The sequence below is a fragment of the Cinclus cinclus genome, chromosome 15, assembly GCF_963662255.1.
Source record: "Cinclus cinclus chromosome 15, bCinCin1.1, whole genome shotgun sequence".
Classification (NCBI taxonomy): domain Eukaryota; kingdom Metazoa; phylum Chordata; class Aves; order Passeriformes; family Cinclidae; genus Cinclus; species Cinclus cinclus.
Genome location: NC_085060.1, coordinates 15,496,235 through 15,518,097, shown reverse-complemented (window position 1 = coordinate 15,518,097; position 21,863 = coordinate 15,496,235). Strand labels below are relative to the sequence as shown.

At 42.4% G+C, this 21,863-nt stretch overlaps 1 protein-coding gene across 1 annotated transcript; it reads right to left on the bottom strand.

Annotated features, from left to right (window-relative positions):
- Positions 1 to 762: 762 nt before the first annotated feature.
- Positions 763 to 21,245, bottom strand: ZNF711 (zinc finger protein 711). The gene is made up of 9 exons (XM_062502670.1): positions 21,161 to 21,245; positions 16,440 to 16,544; positions 15,148 to 15,678; positions 7,505 to 7,663; positions 6,605 to 6,751; positions 5,902 to 6,039; positions 4,737 to 4,784; positions 4,058 to 4,201; positions 763 to 3,590 (listed from the first exon to the last, which is right to left on the bottom strand). Exons 2-9 carry the CDS (start codon positions 16,516 to 16,518, stop codon positions 2,413 to 2,415), a joined length of 2,424 nt encoding a protein of 807 aa, XP_062358654.1. The 5' UTR covers positions 16,519 to 16,544; positions 21,161 to 21,245; the 3' UTR covers positions 763 to 2,412.
- Positions 21,246 to 21,863: the final 618 nt, after the last annotated feature.

The window sequence follows — 21,863 nt, the reverse complement described above, 5'->3', positions numbered from 1 at the left end:
GAGTCAGGGATCATCTTCAGGCTACGAAGAAACTCTTTCAGTCCATGTATTCAAAATAACACTCAGGAACAAAGCACTGACACTGTCAGAAATCCACAGCTTTAAATCACTTAGATTTTCTTTCCCTTCTGACTGCTGGGCATGCAAGAAAAGCAGCAACACAACCCAGATGAATTCATTCCTGTCTGCTTAATTTCTGCAAAAGCTGTGAGTTCAGTGGCTCAAAGCCTGCTGGAAATCCTCCATGAGGGGTTCATTTAAGAGCACATGATCTTCTTTAGCTTTTTAATCTGTTACTGATGCTGTAATTCATGTATTCTAAAAAGAGAGGGAATTTTGGATAGCAGTGCTTTCAGTATTTCATTCTGCAAGCTGTTCTATTACACAGGTAAAAAGACAAAAACCTACCTGTGTTTTCCCAAGATATTTAAGAAGTCTTTTGTTCTCTTAAAGGAAAAAAGAAATCAAAGGAATGTCAGTATCACATTTGATGACTATTTTAGAAATAAGCAGAACAAACACAAATTCATTACCTGTAAGTCCAAAGGGTTAAATCAAACCCAGTGTTCTCTCCTCAACAGTCTGATAAATAGACCTGCAGTAACCTGTTTACTTGAAATGTGATTACATATTAATTAGTGAATAATGCAATTAAAAACATCAGGAAAATTTACAGAGAATGGGACTTTCCTAAACACCATCAATGAAAAGGAAACTCCAAAAAATCTGGAGTGCAAGAGATGCATTTTATTGTATGCCCGTTACGATGAGTAACACATTTAGAAATAATAATCCCACAGAACAGTGACAATCTTATTTTACAGCGTGTACATCATTTTTTACAGCCACATAAAACACTTATTTGTCTAAGAGATTTCCCAAATTTTAACTTTCTCAAGTTTAGAAATATAAAAAAAATTTATTCTCAAGGAACTGATTCTCATCTGGTGCAAAAACAAAATATGAACATTATCTGGAACACAAAGCCACAATATAGCATGAAGTTACAATTTCTCATGTGAACAGCTGTGTGCAAACATGAAGCAACTAAAAAAAGTAAAAAATACACATTATATGCATAACATTTATGACCAGGTTTTTCATTAAATAGCCCTAGACCAGCTCGTTATATAAGCGCCATTGGATTTGCAGCATGCTAACACAAAGCATTTTTAAAGGGATGCATATTTCAAATGTATACACTGTAAACTCAAGATCCACCTCCAAACTCTAGTGGCAGCAGATTTTTCTGGTTAAATACTGCATATATACTTTCTTACAGATTGAAAATGCATGTTTATAGCATGGTATAGATCTTTTTTTAAAAGAATCATTAAAAGGTGCAATTTAATGTCTATATGGAAAATTTCATATTAGGAGATAGGACAGTAACTGTCATACCTGTTAAGAAGACTGCCCTAAAGAACCTCTAAGTACTTTATATTTTAATTAAAAAACCCTACAGTTTTCAACTGTTTTTAATATTCTTTTTAGAGAAGACTTTAAAGTAGCAAGGAAAACAATTAGTGTTGAGTCACAACACTATGAGCTGCATCCATTTTTATCCTTAAAAAAAAAAATCAAATTCAAAGTTAATTTTGTTATATGTGCCATACTGAACAACATTCAACTGTAGTTTCAGGTAAAAAAAGGGAAATTATATACATATACATCTTTAACCCTAGCACCAGAACACCACCTCTGAGACCATAACATAATGCTCTATTTTAAACATCATATCCTGCAATAAAATAGGTTAGCAGCTTTGAAAACCAGTAAAAAAATGCTTCTTGGACCTAAACTAATAAAGGAAACCAAAAAGTTTCCCTATGAAATGTTTAAAAAAAACCAAAACAAACCAACAAACCAAAAACCGAACCAGGGACACACCCCCCAATTTCGCCTGCTCTGGAATTCAGTTTCTAGGCACAGCTGAAAACGTTGTGATGAAGTGTCTGACTAAAACTCCCCGTTCCAAACTGCACAAGAAGTGAACAAGGGGCTCCTTTGCAAACCCTCTGTAGCTCACCCCACCAGGGATCTGTTTCCTTACTGGAGACACACGTTGGGACTGACAGAATGGGTCACACAACCAGCTCTGCCCTGTCCTCTAGACTCAGCAATGGCAAATACTGTTCACTTGGAGACATTCATCCATCTTTTTGCAAGTTTAAGACATTCATCCATCCTCTGCATTCTCTAGTGCTCTTTAGGTTCTGATCAGCAACAATCATAGGACTATGAGATCCCCTGCCAACCCTAATACTTTTTTTAAGACTTTTAATACAAAGAATGTAAAGTTATGGTTTAATATCAAGCTTTGAAACCAGGAGAAACAGTTCGTGAGATTTATTTTTTTCCCCAATTAGCATATCACAGTTTCTAACACCGCTTCCTTCCGGAGCTCACCTATCACATTATGGCCTCTTTGTGGTGCCTCATTATGTGCTGATTTTTCTCGGAGGGCCTGCGGAAGCCCTTTTTGCAGTACTCACACCTGTGGGGGTAGTCTTTGGTGTGGATGGAGATGACGTGGCGCTTAAAGCCCGACGCGTCCGTGGTGCTGTACTCACAGTACTGGCACTGGTACACCTTCCTGCCACTGTGGGTCTTCATGTGCTTCTTCAGTTCGTTCTGCTGCCTGAAGCCCCGTTTACACCTTTTGCATTTAAAGGGCAGGTCCTTGGTGTGCACGGAGAGGATGTGCCCACTGAGCACAAAAGGGTCGGAGGTTTTGAAGTCACAGTGCCTACACTGGTGGATCTTTTTCCCTTTATGGGTCTCGCTATGCTTTTTGAGCTCCGAGGGCCGGTGGAAGCCTTTCTCGCACACCTCGCACTTGTGGGGAAAATCCTTGGTGTGCACTGAAATGATGTGTCGCTTCAGGTCACTGGAGTTGGTGCTCTTGTGGTCACAATGGGGACACTGGTGAGTCTTATGCCCTTGGAAGAGCTCGATGTGCTGCTGCAGCTCCTTCTCGTCGGCGAAGGCCTGGGGACAGTGCTCACATTTAAAGGGCAGGTCGGTGCCGTGTTTGGTTTTGATGTGAGTTTTCAGGTTGGACTGGTCAGCGCACCTGAACACGCAGTGCTGACACTGGTATGGCTTTTCCCCCGTGTGGGTCCTCATGTGCTTTTTCAGCTCCGAGGGGTGGCGGAAGCCCTTCCCGCACTCCACGCACACATGAGGGAAGTTCTTGCTATGGACTGCCAGCAGGTGCCTGTTGAGCAGCCCCTGCTCTGCAGTCTCATAGTCACAATATTTGCACTTGTGGAGCTTGGGCTCCTTGTCCCTCAGGATGAGTTTATTGGAACTCAACGGGCTCGCCTCTCTGTATCTTCTCGTGTACTCTGTAAACTCGTGCGTTTTATCAACTTTATTTATAAGTTTATGGCTTTCCAGATGATTGTGGAAACTTACTTTTTTGTTGGTTGTAAAGTCACAGTCTGTACACTGGTATTTCTTCTTGATCATATGATCGGGGTGGTTCTTCATATGCCTTTTCAAGAATCCTCTGGATTTAAATTTTTTCCCACAAATATGACAAGGGTAAACTGTTAAGGGCTGTCCATCAGGACCTATTATAACAGCTGTTTTTGAACAAACAAAAACAAGTTACGAAGGAAACACATTTACTGATCAAGAACTTTTAAATCAGCCAAGTGCTGTTCAGATTCATGCACTTACACTTGCAGCAGAGAGAGAGAGAGTGGCTCAGTAGTTTAAAAACAACCAATCCACAGCACCTATAGTTTATATAGTTCTGTTTTAGAAACTGCTCAAACAGATCAGGAATATCACATGTGCACTGAATATAGCCATGGGTACTTTTTAATAGCTTGCAACATTCCAATGAATTGCATCAGCCCTGAGTGTACTGACTCTGAATAGCAAAATATGACATTTTCTAGGCACAGAACTGGAGGGGGGAAGGACACAGGAAATACGCAAATCATCATTTATAGCTTTTAATTCTGTATCAGCTTAAAAAAGAGAAAAGGAATAGGACAGGAGTAAGTGGCACTCCATGACAATACCGTAACCATCCAGTGTTTACCTGTTTGCCATTGCCTGGCCTCTCCTCTCCTCCTTTTCTTGGTTTTTTGTTTGAGCACTCTATTAGTGCTAATGCTATCACAAATCTGCAGGTACTGTGTTGCATTACCGTTTTTGTTTTCTAATCGTGTATCCAAGTTATTTCCTAGAAACAAAAATTAGACACCATAAAAAACCTTAAACAACTTGTTTCTTTGGGACTGATGACTGGAATTGCACAGCAGCATAATCTACTTTTTAAAAACAATCATTGCCCATTCCTCTACTACCAACATACATTAAAAAGAAGTGTGCTAATAGGAACTGCTATCTGTCTTTCCTGGCAAAGTTTAAAAGTTTAAAAACTGTTTAATGATTGTTTATGATTGCTTAAACACGGACTAATTTCTAAAAATACTGATTTTTATTTAACTTGTTTTTACTTCTCAACAACTGCATTATCTCTTTTCTGTCTGCAAAACTACATTACAAACTTGGCAGTGCCTCCCAACTTCCCCACCCCCTCCAAAGGCCTACAGATATCTAGAACTGTTCTCATTCAAAACAGTAGAAAAAGACTGTGGAGCCCTTCAATATCTAATTTATGGCTCATTCTTTGCATCTCTGATTAGAAGCACTGACACAGAAATGTCTAGTTTTCCAAAGCCAGTTTTAGTTTTAAAGCTGTTAAAAGCTCTCACCTGCCGCTTGACCATCTTCGTATCTTCGGGGAAGCCTTCTTTCATCTCCTGCAGAAAATGGTATTTTAGTCATTAGAAAATAATATTATTTTCAAAGAAGCTGCTTTTGAAAGTCTTATAATGAGAGAAAACTAACTTAGCTAATAAGTAACAGGTTAACACTATCCAAGTGGAGATGTGCAGCTCGGTGTTGTGTAATCATGAGCCTCAGGAGACAAAAATCCCGTCTCTGGGAGGAGTTAATATCCACCCCATCTGTGTTTGCATGCTTACCCTGCTGGTTCTCCTGCTTCCCATTATTAATATGCTTGTTTCTGCAAACTTTTAACCTCATCTATCCCCTCAGATAGCAATGCAGAGGTTATCTGAAGTGCACACTTTGCTCCTGAGATGGAAGCACGTTATCTGTCTGGAGTAGAAGCAGGCAGATAAGAGGACTTGGCCCTTATCAGCCTCTCAGCACAATGGAATTTTGGAGATGCACAAGGAATACCTCAGGAGCACATTCCTCATTTTGCACTGGAAGTATTTGCTGCTTTGTGCCAAAGCTCTGTGGTTCTGAAGCACTTCACCAGCCCAACTCTTGGGCTCTCATTACACACCAAAGAAATGTCACTAACTTGCTTAATTAATTGAAACAGAAACTATGGATAATTTGGTACCCTCTTAACAAACATTTAACACACCACAACCCAAGGAACTTATACAAAAGAATAGACAGAATTCACAATATATCCTAAGACACTTCCAGTATTTGAAAACAAATCAATTTTCTGTTTCTCACCTGAAGGACTAACAGGCTTAAAACACGTATATAAAGTGAAATTATTAGGAACATATTTACACATTTATTCCCACTATTCCCTTTTTACAGTCTTTCCCCCTTCCTCCTACTAATGTAAAACACTTAAGGCTGTTCTTGATGTTTAAAGTTTCCAACATTAAGCATCAAACCCCACGTACATCTGAGCTGGGATCTGAAACAAAATCAAACTTCTCCTAACAAGCTTTCCTTTCTACTCCATGAAAGCAACCACTGGATGGCAGAGATCAGGAGCTGTTTCCAAGCCCCAAGAACAAGGTGAGGTCATCCCAGAGATGCTGGCAGCTGGATGAGGGAGGAAATCATGGCAGGGATTTTCAGGAAAGAAGCACAGGCTCCTACCGTAAGCAGCAGCCCAAGCAACGGGGACAAACGTTTTATTCACGCCAGAGTCCTCAAGCTGGGTGTCTGGAAGGGATGTGGCTTCTTCTTCCCCTACAATAACTTCCATATAAACTTCATCTGCTATTTCAGTACAGCCTGGATGAAGAGAGGGAGAATAAATCTTTAATTTTATTCTGCCTTTCCTAACTTTACCTTCATTTAATTTGCTCTCGCTCTAATTGATACCCATTATAAATTAATTTTCTTCCTTTGGCATTTAGGGGATCATTGCTTATTCAGATATTCCTTAAAGAGAGAAAACACGTATCAATAAATATTAATCCAAAACACAAGATTTCCAGTACACAAACTCATGAATTTGCAACTGATGACATTTGCCACTTTGTCAGAAAGCTACTTAATTCACAGTAGGAAAACAAAAAAAATACGAAGTTTGGCTAACCTCATTAACTTCATCCATGGACATGTTATATTGAATACAAATAATGAAATGACTGCACACAGTATGCACAAAGTGCATTATCCACATCACTTTAAAATAATTATAGCCTGCTTTTCATTTTTAAGGAAGATGAGCTTAGTTTTCTACTACTTCAGGTTGAAGAATCCTTCAGAAAAAAAATTACAATGTCCTTGAAAATGATGGCTATATGGGTGTACAAACAGATTAAGAAACAAGAATGTTTCTTGTTATGCTTACTAATATCTTCATCTTCCTGAGAAGAGTCCTTAACAGCCATGTAAACCATTTTTTCTCGCTGCATTCTCCCAACACCTCCTTGTTCAATGACTCCAGCTACAGAATGGCCATTGTGAAAGTCACTCTCGGTGACAATTTCTGTCCCACCTTGAACAAAAAGAAGTTACACACATTAAGTCAATGTCAACAAAACCATTGGTAAGATTAATTTCAGATCCAAGTATTTTTTTGACTTGCTGGGACCACCTCCCTGACAGCAGCTCAGAGAACACTCCTTCTAGGAATTACTCCTCAGCCACCAGAGATTTTGGTTCTCCCTGCAGCTGCACAAGCAGTCTGTCCCTTCTGTCCCTGCGACTGGCAGCCCAGCCCCAGAGGAACAAACTGCATTTTGGGAACAGGGCCTGGGAATGATCCAGAGGTTTCAGCTCCATTCTGCCTTTCAGGAACAGACACGGGTGAGTTGTGCATCCCCTCAGAGCACGGGCACTGCTGGTCAGTCTGTGGGGAAAGGGAACTGCAGACAATTCTGAGTCCCTTGGTTCACCTGCAGCCCCAAAAATCCTCCCTCTCTGCAAAGGCCACCAAAGGCTCCCGCCAACAAAAGGGATCCACTCCAGAGGCTCTTGCTGTGCTGACACACTTGTGTTTTGCAAAGTCAGAGAAAAGCAGCAGCTGAAAAAACAGCTGCAGACACGCAGCCACTTCCACATTTGGGCTTTGGCTGCCTGAACATAGCCCTGCCAGTCAAAAAAGAACTCGAGACTAATCCACACCCAGCATTTGCTGCATCTGGGCAGCCTCTACAAACGCCACGTCCTACAAAATTCCAGTCACTGGATTACGTGGAATGAAGAGCAAACTAAAAGACCCAGAAACATAAAGAGCATTTCACGGTACCTATTTCAACATCATCTTCAGCTTCAGCTTTAAATATGTAGACTTTGATAACTTCTGAACCAAAGCCATCGTCCTTAGCAACATCATCATTTGTCACCTCAGTACTGATCTTCAAGGGAGTGCTTCCTATATGGTCCAATTTCTCTCCAACATCATCCACTGCAAAGAGAAGAGAATAATAATGAGGTTCAAACACATTTTTAGAAGTCAAAGCAATCAGTAGCATGACTTTCTCCACTATTCTCCCCATGCACAGGAAAGGTTTGTACTCATAAGTGACCTTTAAAAGCAGCTCATCTCAAGAAATTTAAAAGAGATTCCAGAAGTTCAGTATTTTATTGCAACTCAGGAAACACAGCAGGAATTACAGAATGAAGGACACAAGAGGGAGCTTGTCATCAAAGGAAATGAGGTAACTGTTATGGCTGAAACTACTACTCTTAGAAAGCAAAAATTTATCAATAATTAAAATTAAATATCCATACAAAACTGTTAAAAATTAACCCAGAATTGTCTGTTACACTCTAATAGTTCTTAAAAGTTTCACTCAGATGCACAGTGACTAAAATTTAGTGGCTGAAACTCTTGTGAAGCATGATGTATATTGGAGTATATTCCCAGCTAAACAAGTGTGCATCAAAAATCTGACTGTATCTTCTCCCTAAAAGAAATAATGATTTTATCCACTTTATCACTTGGAAACATACATATTAATGAAGATTAATGCATGATATACAACTGATTAAAAGATGCAGTGACAATAAATCCAAATACAACTATGAGAGATTGAATTCTCATTCTTGACACAACTCACTCACTGATTATTTGGTTTACATTCAAAATGTTCATTTAATTTCTTAAAAAAAAAAAATACATCCGAACTATTAACAGCAATGTATTTTGATAAAAAGGGCATTCACAGAGATGACCATAGATACACCTCAAACTGGCAACACAAACACAGAGGGCACTGAACTCAGCATCTCTCTGACAGATGTATGTACCAACACACTTCTCACTGAGGATAAATGTAGCTCCTGTGCAGATGGTCAGCACAAACCTGTGCAGTGCTGAACGCCCACTGAAGTCCTCTAAATAGAGGAGAATCCCACAAAACGTAGACAAAATCTGAATGAAATGCATTGCAGGGAAACAGCATCTTACTGCACACGTAACATTAAAGTATGTGTGCACTAAGCAAAGAAAAACTCCTTAAAATGAACACTGAGCTAACAGCAGAGCTTCCTGACTCCACGGGGATGCTGAGGCTCTGATCCCTGGGAAAAGCTGGCTTACCTGGGATGGCTGCAGTGCTCCCCAGTCCCCTCCCAGTTTCCTGCTCCCAGGACACAGGTGGCTGCTCCCAAGAGCTGCTTTAACCCCCTTGAGCACTGGGCTAAACTGGACTCACTTTAAGCCTTTAAAACTGGGGACAGTCATGAAAGGTGGGAAGGAGAAGGTGCCTCTCCTGCAGCAGGGGAGTGGGAATCCACCCCAGCAACCCCAAAGTAAACCCTTCCCACTCATGGACAGGATTCCACAGACAACTACCTAGCTCACAGAACTGGGAAACCTCATTTCTATTCACAAATCCTGGACTGCACCAGGTGAGTACAGAGTTACTGAGGACAGAACTGGAAAAAATGTAGGTAAGTACAAGTAAATATCTGGTTTTGTTTTACAATCTCTGTGAAGCCTATACTTCGATGAAAATTAATATTCTGAGGTGGAAAGGACACACAAGGATCATCAAGTCCAAATCTTAAGTGAATGATCCATATGGGGATTGATCCCACAGCCTTGCTGTTATCAGCACCAGGCTCTATAACCCAAAACATCTTTGGAAAACATTTTAAAAGCACTGGTTTAGCTGTTTAGTGGGGCTTCAGGTTTTTTTTTGGTAACTAATGGATTAATTCCATTGCTGAAAAAGTATCAAACATGCATCAGGAAAAAAACCATTCCTCAGGAAGAGAGTTTTTGCTCTTTTAATTACAAAAACTTTCTAAATCTCTACTTAAATCAATGCCAGGAACATCAACACCTTAGCAAGAGAGAGCCTGACACGTGAGGCCTGATGTTTGTGTGAGCTGGCAGGACACTGGGAACAGTCAGAGCACAAACATTGCAGAGAACCTGCAATATTCCTCTGACACTCAACTTTCCCAGCACCAGGCCATTAAACCCCTTTATATCCACTGTGGGAGTGTTACTGCACCTGCTAATTGACATTTTTTATGCTGCCAGAATGGGGCTGTCAGTAGAGAGAAAATTGGAGATGCTGAAATTCCCTCATCTTGGAATAAGTATTTCCACACGTTTACTAAGCATGAATCTATTAAAGAATTTTTCCTGCAAGGCTTTTAACATTTATAAAACTTTCTTATGCATGCTCTGGAAAATGATAAATATAAGTTTAATTTAATACAATACCATTCCCACTGCATGTGTGAGTGTTGGAAGGACTGCAGGTATTCCCAGTACAAGGAAGGATTATATACCCAGCTCTATGACTGTCAAAAAGAGAGTTTCAAAGCTTGCAAACCCTGCCAGTTTAGAATGGGAGGTGGTAATAAAAGTCCTTTTCAAATCTACAATTCAAGAAACACCATTTTTTTCTAAATTTTTTTTTTTATAAACATAACATGTTACCAGTTTAACAGAAGTTAAGTATTTCTCTCCTGGGAAGTTACTCAACAACAGCAACTTCCTGCTGAACAGGGGACTTAGCACATATGTGACAGGAAGTTTTCTTTATGGAGAAATTTCCAACTATTTAACTAGTATTATGTGACAGTGACTGTGCACCACTATGGGGCTGGTGAAATATTGTAAGAAAAAATCCCACCATTTTAGATAGTTACCAGGACATCCACTACAATGAAATAAACATTACATAAAGGGAAAAAATGAGGAATTTTACAATTTTTGTAAGAATGTTTTCAGCAAAAGAAAACCCCAAAACATGACTATAGCATGAACACTCACATACTGTGTTTTAATATTGCCTGTAAAGCCCCCAAAACGTCAATATCCTTTAAAAATAGGGAGTCCTGTTTTAGAGAGACAAACTTAGAACAGTATTTTTAACATTTGTGGTTGCTTCTACACTATTAACCATCCTGTGTATTCTCCAAAAAAAAATCACTCTTTACAATTTAAGCTAAAAAAAAAATGGAAACCTAACAGGAAGTTTGGGTATCCAGGGCCTCTGGATCACATTTCTAAAGAAGCAAATGTGTAATACAGCAAAATTTGGAAAATATCATCTGGGCTGAGAAAATTGTATCAATATAGACTGTTATCTGTAAGGTGTTGCTTTTTGTTTCAAATACAAAACACACTGAACTGGCAATTACTTTTGCTTTAAGTCCTGTCTTATCTGAAGTAAATCTCAAGGCTTCCATCTACCTTTTAAACAGATTCAAGGAAGAGGGAAACAACACAGCAAGACAAGCAATCTTCGTCAGGTTCCAAAATATTACTGTTTTTTAGAACAGCTCATGAAAATATTCTGTTGTCTAAGTAAGATGCCTTCAATCACTGCTAACCCATCAGTGCTAAATTCTGTGCTGCTTTTCCCAGGGATAGCTCAGGGAAACAGGGAATACTTGCTTTCTTTCTGTCAATGGAATATCAAAGTGTCTTCCAGCTCTGACTCACCCACCAGAAGCACTACATGTTATTATCTGATGCCTTAAAATAAACTGCAAACACACAACAGAGAACGTCCATAAATAGATGCTGAATCTTCCCGGGTGAACAAGCTTTAAAGGAAAACTCAGCACACTCCCAGTGTTAAACTTACCTGGCTTGGCTGTTTTCAGGTGTGTGATGTCCAGATTCACCGTGGATTGCCAGCTCCCAATCCATGTGATGCCTCACATGCACTATGCTGGTGATGCCACAGCCACCAGAGGAGCAACACGAGGGCAAGGTAAGTCCCAGCTTTGACAATTCTCCGGGTTTTTCTAATGTCTGATCTACTTAAGTCCCATAGGTTCAAATAGAGGAGTAGGAATCCTAAAACGTTTAGCAAATGAGGCAACAGCGTAAGACACTAAAAAGGAGGTGTTGGTGGCACAGTACCTTACCCCCGGGCCAGCTCCAGTGTGGGTCAGTGGTGGCTCTGAGGTCACCAGAATAGTGCATGGGGCCGGCACGCGGAGCGGGGGCTGGCAACCCGCTGTGGGTCTGAATATCGCAAACCTGAAAAACAAAAGAGGGGAGGCTTCAGCTCCACTGTGCCCCTGCAGCACGGGGTGTGCTGCTCACCAGCTCCACCTCACTCTGACAGGGCTGGGGTCAGGGGCCCACCACTGAATTCGGGGTTCAATTCCTTTTTATCAAGGTGTTCTGATGGTTTAAAGCAAAGAATCAAGAACACCCTGTGGTATTCGTGTTGTGAAAGTATCAAAAATAGATTTTTTTTAAGTCCTATGCTTGTATAAAGCAGGTTTGAAAAAGCTGAATTTATCTGCAAAGTGTGATAATCTTCCAGTGAAAATTTCCAATCACAAAATTATACACAGATAGTCACACAACTATCGAGACAAACTCACTATTGTCCAAATAGTATTTACACAGAAAATGCAATTATCAGAATTGCATGAAGTATCCACATGGAAATGTCACCTCAAAATGGTGAAAAATCACCTTCCAGTAAAGTCCCTTCCATCCCAACCCATTCTATGGTTCTGTCTATTCAAGCTGTAACTCCCAACAAGCATGAGGGAAATTAAAATTCCACGGTCAGTTCCATACCCTATAATCTCATATTTTGGTAGTCCCCACATGTGTTCCACAGAACAATTCATGGTATTCCCTAAGGGCATATCTGGTATTCTATGTAAAGTCTCACCTTCTTAGGTATTAAATTTCATTAAAAGACAACCAAATAGTTTGAAATCCTTTAGAAGTATCACTTTGGTGTGATTTACATTACAAAAACAGTTCAAGTCATATATATATACATATATATATATATATGTATATATATACCCCAAATGAAATACTATAAAATTCACTTTCAGCAATATTGACAGCATTTGGCAATTGAATATATATAAGTAAATAAAAAGTTTTGACCTGCTTGATAAATTGAGGCCTTCATCTATTCTACAGAACACATTAGCTCTATAAACAAAACAAATTCAAGGGTAATATTTAAACAATAAAAAAAATTAACAACTGCATAAGAATGATTCATTACCACTGACAAAAACACAACAGCAGACACTTTGTGGGGTCAGGCTGGCATCCCCAGCACAACACAGGCTCAAAACTTAGGAAACAACAGAGCTCAAAGACCTTTATCAATGATCCAGATGAAGGGAACAGCTTTGCAGATGACACTGAGTTGGGGAAGGGTTGGTGCTGGAGGTGGGAAGCTCTGCAGGGAAGTCTGGACAGGCTGGATCCATGGGCTGAGGCCAGTTGTGGGGGTTCACAAGTGCCAGGTCCTGCCCTGAGGTCACAACTCCACAGCAAGCTCCAGGCTGTGGCAGAGAGGCTGGGAAAGGCCCAGGGGGTGCTGGTTACAAAGGGCTGGACACAAACCCAGGGGTGCCCAGGTGGGAAAGAAGCCCAAGGCAGCTGGCTTGGATCAGGAATGGTGTCCAGGGGGGTCAGGGCAGTGCTGTCCCCTGTGCTGGCACTGCAGGGACACCCCCAGTGCTGGGGGCAGCTCTGGGACCCTCAGGACAAGAGGGACACGGAGGGGCTGGAGTGACCCCAGGGAAGGGAATGGAGCAGGAAAGGGGCTGGAGCACCAGGAGGGGCTGAGGGAGCTGGAAAGGGGCTCAGCCTGGAGAAAAGGGGGATCAGGGGGGACCTTGTGGCTCTGCACAACCCCCTGACAGGAGAGGACAGCCAAGGAGGGATTTGGGGTCTGCTCCAGGGAACAGGGAAAGGAGGAGAGGGAACGGCCTCAGGCTGGACAGTGGAAAAATTCCTTCATGGAAAGGGTTGTACAGCCCTGGCACAGCTGCCCAGGGCAGTGCTGGAGTCCCCATCCCTGGAGGGATTCAAAAGCCACGTGCATGTGGCACTTGGGGACATGGTGAGTGGTGGGAGAATGATTAAACTCAATAATCTTACAGCTCTTTCCCAACCTAAATGATTCTATGACTGCCTTAATTTATCTAAATGATTACTTTAAACAAAATCCTAGATGAAAAATGTAGCTTCCAACTGTGACTATTCAGGCACATCATGATTACACATATATAAAAATTTAATTTGTTGAAATCTAGGTCTCAAAACAGCTTTGAAACATTGTGAAAGCCAAGCTTGAGAACTGACAAAACCACGAATGTGTCAGACACTGGGGCCATCAGGTAACTGAAAGCTTCAGATGCTCTGGTGTGAGTGCAGGATCATCAGCATCAATCACACTCATCTCTCTCAGAAGGAATCCCAAAGACCACTCTACTTACAGCGACAAGTTACAGAATAAACTCACCCTAAGTACCGTGTCAGAAAGGAAGAATTTGTTCAGTGAAACTACTGGCTATAAAAATGGTATTCCATTCGTTACAAAAGCACACAGGATTTCTTTTTTGCTTCTTTACAGACTCATTTTTGAAGTTATTTTTCAAAAAGCCCTATTTTTGACTGTTAGTGACACGGTAATGATGGAAAGCTTTAAAAATCATTGCTGTCCATACTGTACTGAATGAAAATAAAAACCAAAATGTATTTTGCATAAGGGACATAAATGCTGTAAGAGGGGGAGATCATTATAATCACAAATAAGATGCATCCTCTGTCATGAAATTTTTAATAAATGCAGCTTGTTGTGAACAGACTGACACTTTGACACACTTGGCACTGACTTTTTTTTTAACATATTGCTTCTGACTAAATAAAATCTGTTTTGACCTACTCACATTTCGATAAGTGATTTGAAGAAGTAAAAAACTTTAAATTACTTGGAATATATTTTATCACATTTGTGTAGCAGCAACAACTGGTACCTTGGGTATAATGTAAGCACTGAAGAAACACAAAGTACCCAAGGTTCTTTCAGTGGCCAACTTCAACAGGATCATATGGAGTTGATGCTGTGTGGGAACTGGAATGTGTTAATGAGCCAATCCATTAATGAACACAACCCCTTATTTCCAAGTTCAGCCCAGAACAGCACAACAGACAATGAAATGCCCATTATAATTTTTAGCACACTAAACAAACGACATTTTGTGGCCACATCGAGAAAGCTTCGAGTTAGAGATCTTAAAAAAAAATTATTTCTTAGTGGATTCTCCTGATAAATCCCAGTATGTTGTTTTCACATGAATCTACATAGGACTGTAATATACCTGTGGTGTTCTGTAGAAAAAAAGTTGCATATTCAAAATAAATGGAATGTTTAACTTTCCAAGGTGTTTTTCTTAAATTTCCTGGAGTATCTAGTTTCAGAAACACAAACATACACGCCCACTCACTCAGCAGCACCAATGTCCTTCTCTTTCTTGTTGTACCAGTGATTTTGCATCAAAATCCCCAAATCCAGCCACCAGGAATTAACTGGGCACCAGCCTGTTCCCTGAGCGTTCCAAGAGTCCAGTTACAGAACTTCTCCCCACCAGAGCACTTCCAGCTCAGCTCCCTCCTGCTTCCATCTACCTCTGAGGACTTACAAGATATCATCAGGTAGTCTTCAGATGTGCTCTTGCCATCGTCGTCGTCCTCGGTTTTGATGGTGACCGTGGAGCCAGGGCCAGGGCCAGCTGCCTGGATGACAGCTTCTGAATCCGAGTTGGTCACCAGCACCTCTTCTGACACCATGGTGGGCGAGTCAGCCCTGGCCACGGCGTCCTGCACCACGTGCTCCAAGTGTCCCTCAGGGCCCGTGACAAGGTCTGCCACAAACACCTGGTCGGGAACTTGCACGGTTTCTGTGATCAGGTCAGAAGTCAACACGTGGTCACCGGTGTCCAAAGCCTCCTCAATGGCCACGTCAGCCTCCAGCACGGAGTCGGGAACGATGACGCCCTCGGTGACAACGTCCGTTTCCGCGATGATGTCGGGCCCCTGCACCACCTCAGCTGCCAAGCCATGATCCAGGGTTATCCCATCATCCGTGACCACGTCAGAAACCAGGACAGCTTCGGGGACTGACACAACTATGTGGTCTCCATCGATGTGAGCAGTGCCAGCCATTCCAGCCACTAGGGAACAACCATGAACCCGGAGAAAAATGTTACAATTATTGCCCCAGCAACTGCTTTATCGAAGGAGTGGAGTTATCACCTAGACAAGTTAAACACAGATGTAAAAATCTGTTACTTCTCCACGTCCACATTTTGCATTTCACTCGGTAAACACTGTCCAAAGCAGCCCTTCAGTACAAGTTAAGATAAACAAAAGATGCTGCTTCAAGACATTATGTGGAGTTAGTCCCAAACTTAGGATCTGTTAAAAACTAAGGGCCAGTTTACAGTTCAGTCTCTTTTTTTTAAAATTCCCAGTTAGAATGTGAACCTTCACAGAATTCTTGCATGACACCGGAAGTGTGGTAACAAGCCATTAGTTGCTGTTACAATAAAAGGACTCATCCTCTGGACCGCAGGAGCCTTGTTAAAATAAACACTCGGTTTTATGCAACATTTACAGTAAAACTTCCAACAACTTGCCATGTCACAAGGAATGGCTCGAGGTAGAAACCTGGTTTTCATTGCCAGACTGGACTGGCCAGTCATATTTGCAGACTACTTTTCTAGACGTAACAAAAAATGCACAGTGAACTATTTTAACACACAAAGAAAACAATCAAGAAAATGGTTTTTATCAAAATTAAGAAAAAAAAAATTAACATTATTCAGTGTTGTAATTCAAATGCAAATATCTTGGTATAGACCTGATCCTTCCCAATACCTGAGAAGATAATCTCCTGGATTTTACTCATTATTTTAATAGTTAAAATGTTTACCAAAATCTTGCATGATCATAGTGTGAGGCATTTTGGATTCCTGTGTTTGCAGTCCAAGACTTCCACCACCTGGATCCATATTCAGCCAAACTCATTCACAGACAACTGCAGTAAAACAAAAAAACAAGAATTTATGTTCAACAGTGTTCTTGTGTTGATCAGCTTTACTGGATTGATGCATTACACTGACACAGTGAAGTATTTACCCAAAAATTCAAGAAAACCATAAGCAACACTTCACATAATTCACTTCACTGTTTTGGTTTATATTTTTTTACCTTAGCATAACAATAAATATTAGCAATTGTGCACACAGCAGCTTCTGTTCTGTCGGTGCCAGTACAGACTCATTAACTAATTATCAAGACTGGTGATTCTGGATGTGTGGAGCTACAAAGAAGAAAGTGGAGAATTGTTTTGTGAGTATCAATTTTTGCAATTCTTTCAAAATTCGGATATATGAGAAACTTCCAAACCAATTTTAACGTGTAAATTTAATTGGGAATGCTGAATCTCTCTGACAAGGTACAGCTACACAAAGTCACTTCCAGAGCAGGAAAAAGCATGTATCATTTGATAGTGTTCCCATAAAACACAAGAGAGAAGCATAAAATCAGCATTCCAGCATTGCTACCAAACACTGAAGTGTGGGGATTCTGAATTATTTTGCAATTTGCTGCAACCCAAAGGACTTCACACAAGTTCTCAGTGCAGACAAAGTGACTCCACAGAAGCACTCACTGAAAGAGCTCAAGGCTTTCACAGGTTAAAAAAAAAATCTCAAGCCTAAGAAAATCTCTGTTGCACAAGACTAAAATCTTATACTTTCCTGCCCTCTCGTATCCAAGAATCAGAAAAAGTGAAAGAAACAGGGAGCAAATAAGTTTTAGGAGTTGTGGGAAGTGAATAGAGTCAGAGCTCAGAACTATGTGACCTGAGCATGGCAGAGAGGAGCAGGGAGTACAAATCCTTCAAGGGTAACTCTCCCAAGTATCTTGCTTTCCTCTTGTAGCACCAGCATTGTTTTTGCTCTCCTAGATCCCATAAAATAAATTACCAGTACCCCACCACAAGAATTCATTAAATCTTAGCATCTAAATCCCAACTACGAGGGAAACTCCAATTACTTTGTGGTAGAACACACCTGACAACCCCACTGCAGCGAGTTCTACCTCAAGAGCCAACCCAGCCAAGGTCAAGCCAAGCTGGAGGAACAAGCACCCAAAATCTGAGACACCTCCAAGGCAGAGTCAAGGGGCCCAGGAAGAGCCAGGACCTCCCACAACTCCTGAGCTCCTCCAGCAAAAGTGCCCAAGGATTGCAATTGCAAGGAAAAACCACTGATCCACCCCAAGGAGGTTTGAATTCAAGAATATGAAAAGAATACGAAAAAAGTCAAACATTATCCATGAGGAAAGTTGGCAAGGATTTTACTAACTCAATTCCACTCCAAAATAAAATTCTTTCAGCACTGTAAGGATCACACAGCAGCTCCAGAACCTCAGTGCAATGCTCCATCACTCCCAAATTATCACCACAGCCAACCCAAATTCTCCCTGTAGCTAATGAATCCTTGCTAGGACAAAATATAATGCAGTTCTGGAGCATAAATAGCTCATTTAACTATTTCAGAATTAGAGCACTATCTAGCATTTCTTGACCACAGCCTTTACATTCAGAGAATCCCTTTTCAGAGTACATGGATATGAAAAAATATCTTAATTTATATCAATCTGAGATCACAGGAGAATATGCCAGCCTCCTTTTCCTTCTCAATAAACAACTTATTTTCAGATGCAATAATTAGATGCACAACTATATTATGTATTGTAGCACACAGAAAAACTTAATACAAAGTAGGACTGCAATTTGAATTTAAATTTCTGCAGGGAAAACAAATTATCAGTAAGAGAGTATGTTCCTGGTAGTTAACAGGACCAGAAAAAGAACCAGAGTTATGGGATGGTACCAGTAATCCCTTAAACATCCTCTAAAATCAGAGATGGATAATGACACTCATGCAACAACCCTGCTGAAGCTGTACCAACCCTATGAAGAATGTTCCTGTAAACCCTCACTGCAGACAAAGGACGGACTTCAATCAACCACACAATCACAAATTTATTTTTTATATCAACTCTGGGATAATCAAGGAATGCAGTGACAGCAGGAAAAGCCCTTCCTGCTACTGCTGGAAGAATTAGGCCTGGGTAAGGGCCATGGCTGCCCCCAGCTCAGGTGGTTCTGCTCACAGGTTGCAGCAGTGCAGATGATGCAGTTTCACATGTCACATATGCAGGCAAATCTTGTTATTGGGAGCAGCAAAAAAATGCAGTGCAGTGATTAATTGTGGTTCTTCTCAGCTTCCTCCTGTAGTACACTGTGTAACACACCCACACTGCCACAGACAGATCCAATCATGGCTTTGGAAAGGGAGAAATCAGGCAGAAAGCCACAATTCCACACCCTATCTCAATCCCAAACTTATCCATTCCTCTTTCTCTAACTTGTAACATCTTAAGTTTTTCCCCTCAATTCCTCTTCTCCTCCAGGTATTTAAAGACAGCAAAAGTGTTTCATTAGCATCAGCCAATAAAACATTCACTTTACAATATTCCATTAATTTTTTCATTCTATTTTTTTTTATGCTATCCTGGCTCAGGAAAATGCACATTATCATCACAACCCAAAATGAAGTATTTCATGCAACCTACACTGAGGCTCCCAGAGCAATGTCTCAAGGCTAAATTTTTGAAATATGTCTGTATCTGGAACGGTTCTGCTTTTCTGAAAAATAACAGTTCTCTTTCTAATGAGCCTGAGGTTCATTTCAATCTACTTCAGCTCTTTATGCCAAAGCTCTTCCTTAGATGGGGCTCAGCTGAGACAAGCAATGAATTTTAGAGTAGAAGGGATATCTGACCTCTCTGACTACAACTGTAAATTACTTCCGCACGTGGCATTTTTTAAAATCAAGGGTAATGGCTGGCAGCTTGAAATGACCTAAGGACATGTAACAGCAACACTCAACTGAAAAACTGGTGGAGGTTCCCAGGATATACAGTGATCTGTTCTTAGCTTATTCTTCCTAAAGAAACTAGCACAAAATAACCAGGGATATTTTCATTTTGGCAAGAGTTTAAGAAAACACTTCAAATGCAAAGATTTTCAGCAAAGTATTTTAAGGAGGAGGAATAACAACCAATGCTTCAGCATTCCTACCCTTCCCAGAAAAAAACAGGGTGTCACTGGTGTTCCCAGGGGGACAAGGAAACTCCCAATCCCTGTGCTGGCTTCCAGGCATTGTTGACATATTTCAAATGTGTATACCATAAACAACATTTCTACAGAACACCAACTACAACACGCCAATTACAGCTGAAATACATGCTCTTTATTTATGTAGCTTTAGGAATACATTTTGTGTGGTTCTGGAAATGTTAAGCATCTCCCCAGTTGACATACACCTTTATTCCCAGTAGGTTGAGGTGGTGTATTTTCATATGAAGCCTAATTGCATGGTCAGCCCTTAATGTCTCCTTTAAAATAGTGCATTTCTTCTAAATAATTTACATCTTGTTTACATGCTCCAAAGGAAAACACATCATCATGCACTGCTGGTGTTTTGAATATTCACAAAATGCATATGAGATTTGCATTAAACCAAGAGGACGAGGCTCAGCCATAGAGAAATGGAACAATAAATAAACTTCTACACTGTTGAAAAATACGAACCAGATGCTGAATAACCATTTAGTGTCTTAACATTCAAGTTGGAGAACAAAAAATTATTCTCATCTGATGAGACGGTTTAAATTTTTTCCGCCCCTAATTCTAATGCAGCAACTGACAGAAACGCAATGAGAAACATCCTGCTTGCGCAAAAAATCTTAATTAGAAAACCCCTAATTAATAAATAACGTGCAGGTTAACACAGAGCATTGGCAGAGAACAAACTGGATATAAAAAACCAGCACATCCATTTTTAAATCTTTTATTGTGTCCACCTAGGAAGCACCACAACTTACGCTCTAAATCCACGTAAAACGCGAGACAAAACCAGTGAAGGAGATTTTGTCTCTCTGCTTGAAAGGCGCTAAAGGCTCTTAATACAAAATAATAAATAGGAAAAAAAAATTACGTTTACACGTTTTACCAATAAAACTTCCCGTAGTAAAAAGCCACGGGCAGAGCGGGCCGGCGGTGCCCCAGGGCCGGGGCTGCCGGTGCCCGGTGGCGCCGTTGGCTCCCGGACCATCCCGGAGCATCCCGGCGCTTCCCTCCCTCCTTCCCTCCCGCGCGTGCCCGGCGCGGGCGCGCCCGCGGTGCCGCCGGGGCGGGGGGAGGCGGCGGAGGGAGCGCGGGGACAAAGGAGCGGGTGTCCCGCGGCGGTGCGGGCCGAGAGGCGGGGACAGCGCCGGGATATCGCCGTCCCGGAGGGAATAACCCGGTCCCGGCCGGGATAACGCCGTCCCACGGCCCTGAGCCGCGGCCTCCCCGCCCCGGCCGACATCTTGTGTTCCGCCATTTTCTGCCCGCCCGCGCGGCCCCTTCGCCGCCGGGCCCGCCCGCACCACCCGCCCGCCGCGGCACCGGCGGGCCCGGCCGGGGCTCCCCCGCCCGCCCGCCCAGGGGCGGCCGCGACCCGCGGCGACCGCGGCGGCGGAGCCGGAGCGCGGCCTGCGCGGCTCCACCGTGCCCGTGCCCGCGCCCCGGCTCACCTGTGCAGGCCCGGGGTGCGCCGGGCCCGCGGGACGCGCCGGGGCCGGGCCGGGCCTGGGCCCGCTCCGCCCGCAGCCTGGGCCGGGCGGCGGCCGCGAGCGCGCGCGGCCCCGTTCCGCTCCCCCCGCACGTCACGCGCGCCCCCGCGCGCCGAGCAGGCGCAGCCGCCACCGCCCCCTCAGACCCCCCCGCGCCCCCGGGACCGAGAGGGGACCGCGGGGGGACCCCGCTCTTGCCCCGGGCACCGTGAGGGGACGGCGGGGGGACCCCGCTCCTGCCCGGGGCACCGTGAGGGGACCGCGGGGGGACCCCGCTCCTGCCCGGGGCACCGAGAGGGGACCGCGGGGGGACCCCGCTCTTGCCCCGGGCACCGAGAGGGGCAATGAGGGGAGTTCCCCCAGCATCCGTCCCCGTGAGGGCAGTGGAATAAGCTAGTGAATAAAACATTTAAATAGCTCGGGCAACAGTTTCCAGTTCTGTGGGTCTCTAATCAGCATAAAAACCTGACTTACCTGGTTAAATGTGACAAGTAAATACAAGGTTGAACCAGTTTTTCAATATATGAAAGTATTTAGGATATAGACATTAACATTCTCATAAAAAGCATAGCAACTTGTCTTGGAAACTTTGCATTACTCTTTGTCACAAGATTCAGAGCCTGGTGTAGAAATTTGAGCAAAGGAGGATTTGGGCAATGCTTGA

Coding starts and splice junctions, on each gene's coding strand:
- ZNF711 (XM_062502670.1), bottom strand. CDS start 16,518: ATGGATCCAGGTGGTGGAAGTCTTGGACTGCAAACACAGGAATCCAAA. Junction 6,040..6,604: donor TCAGGAAGATGAAGATATTA/GTAAGCATAACA, acceptor CTCTTCATCCAG/GCTGTACTGAAATAGCAGAT. Junction 4,202..4,736: donor CGAAGATGGTCAAGCGGCAG/GTGAGAGCTTTT, acceptor TTTTGTTTCTAG/GAAATAACTTGGATACACGA.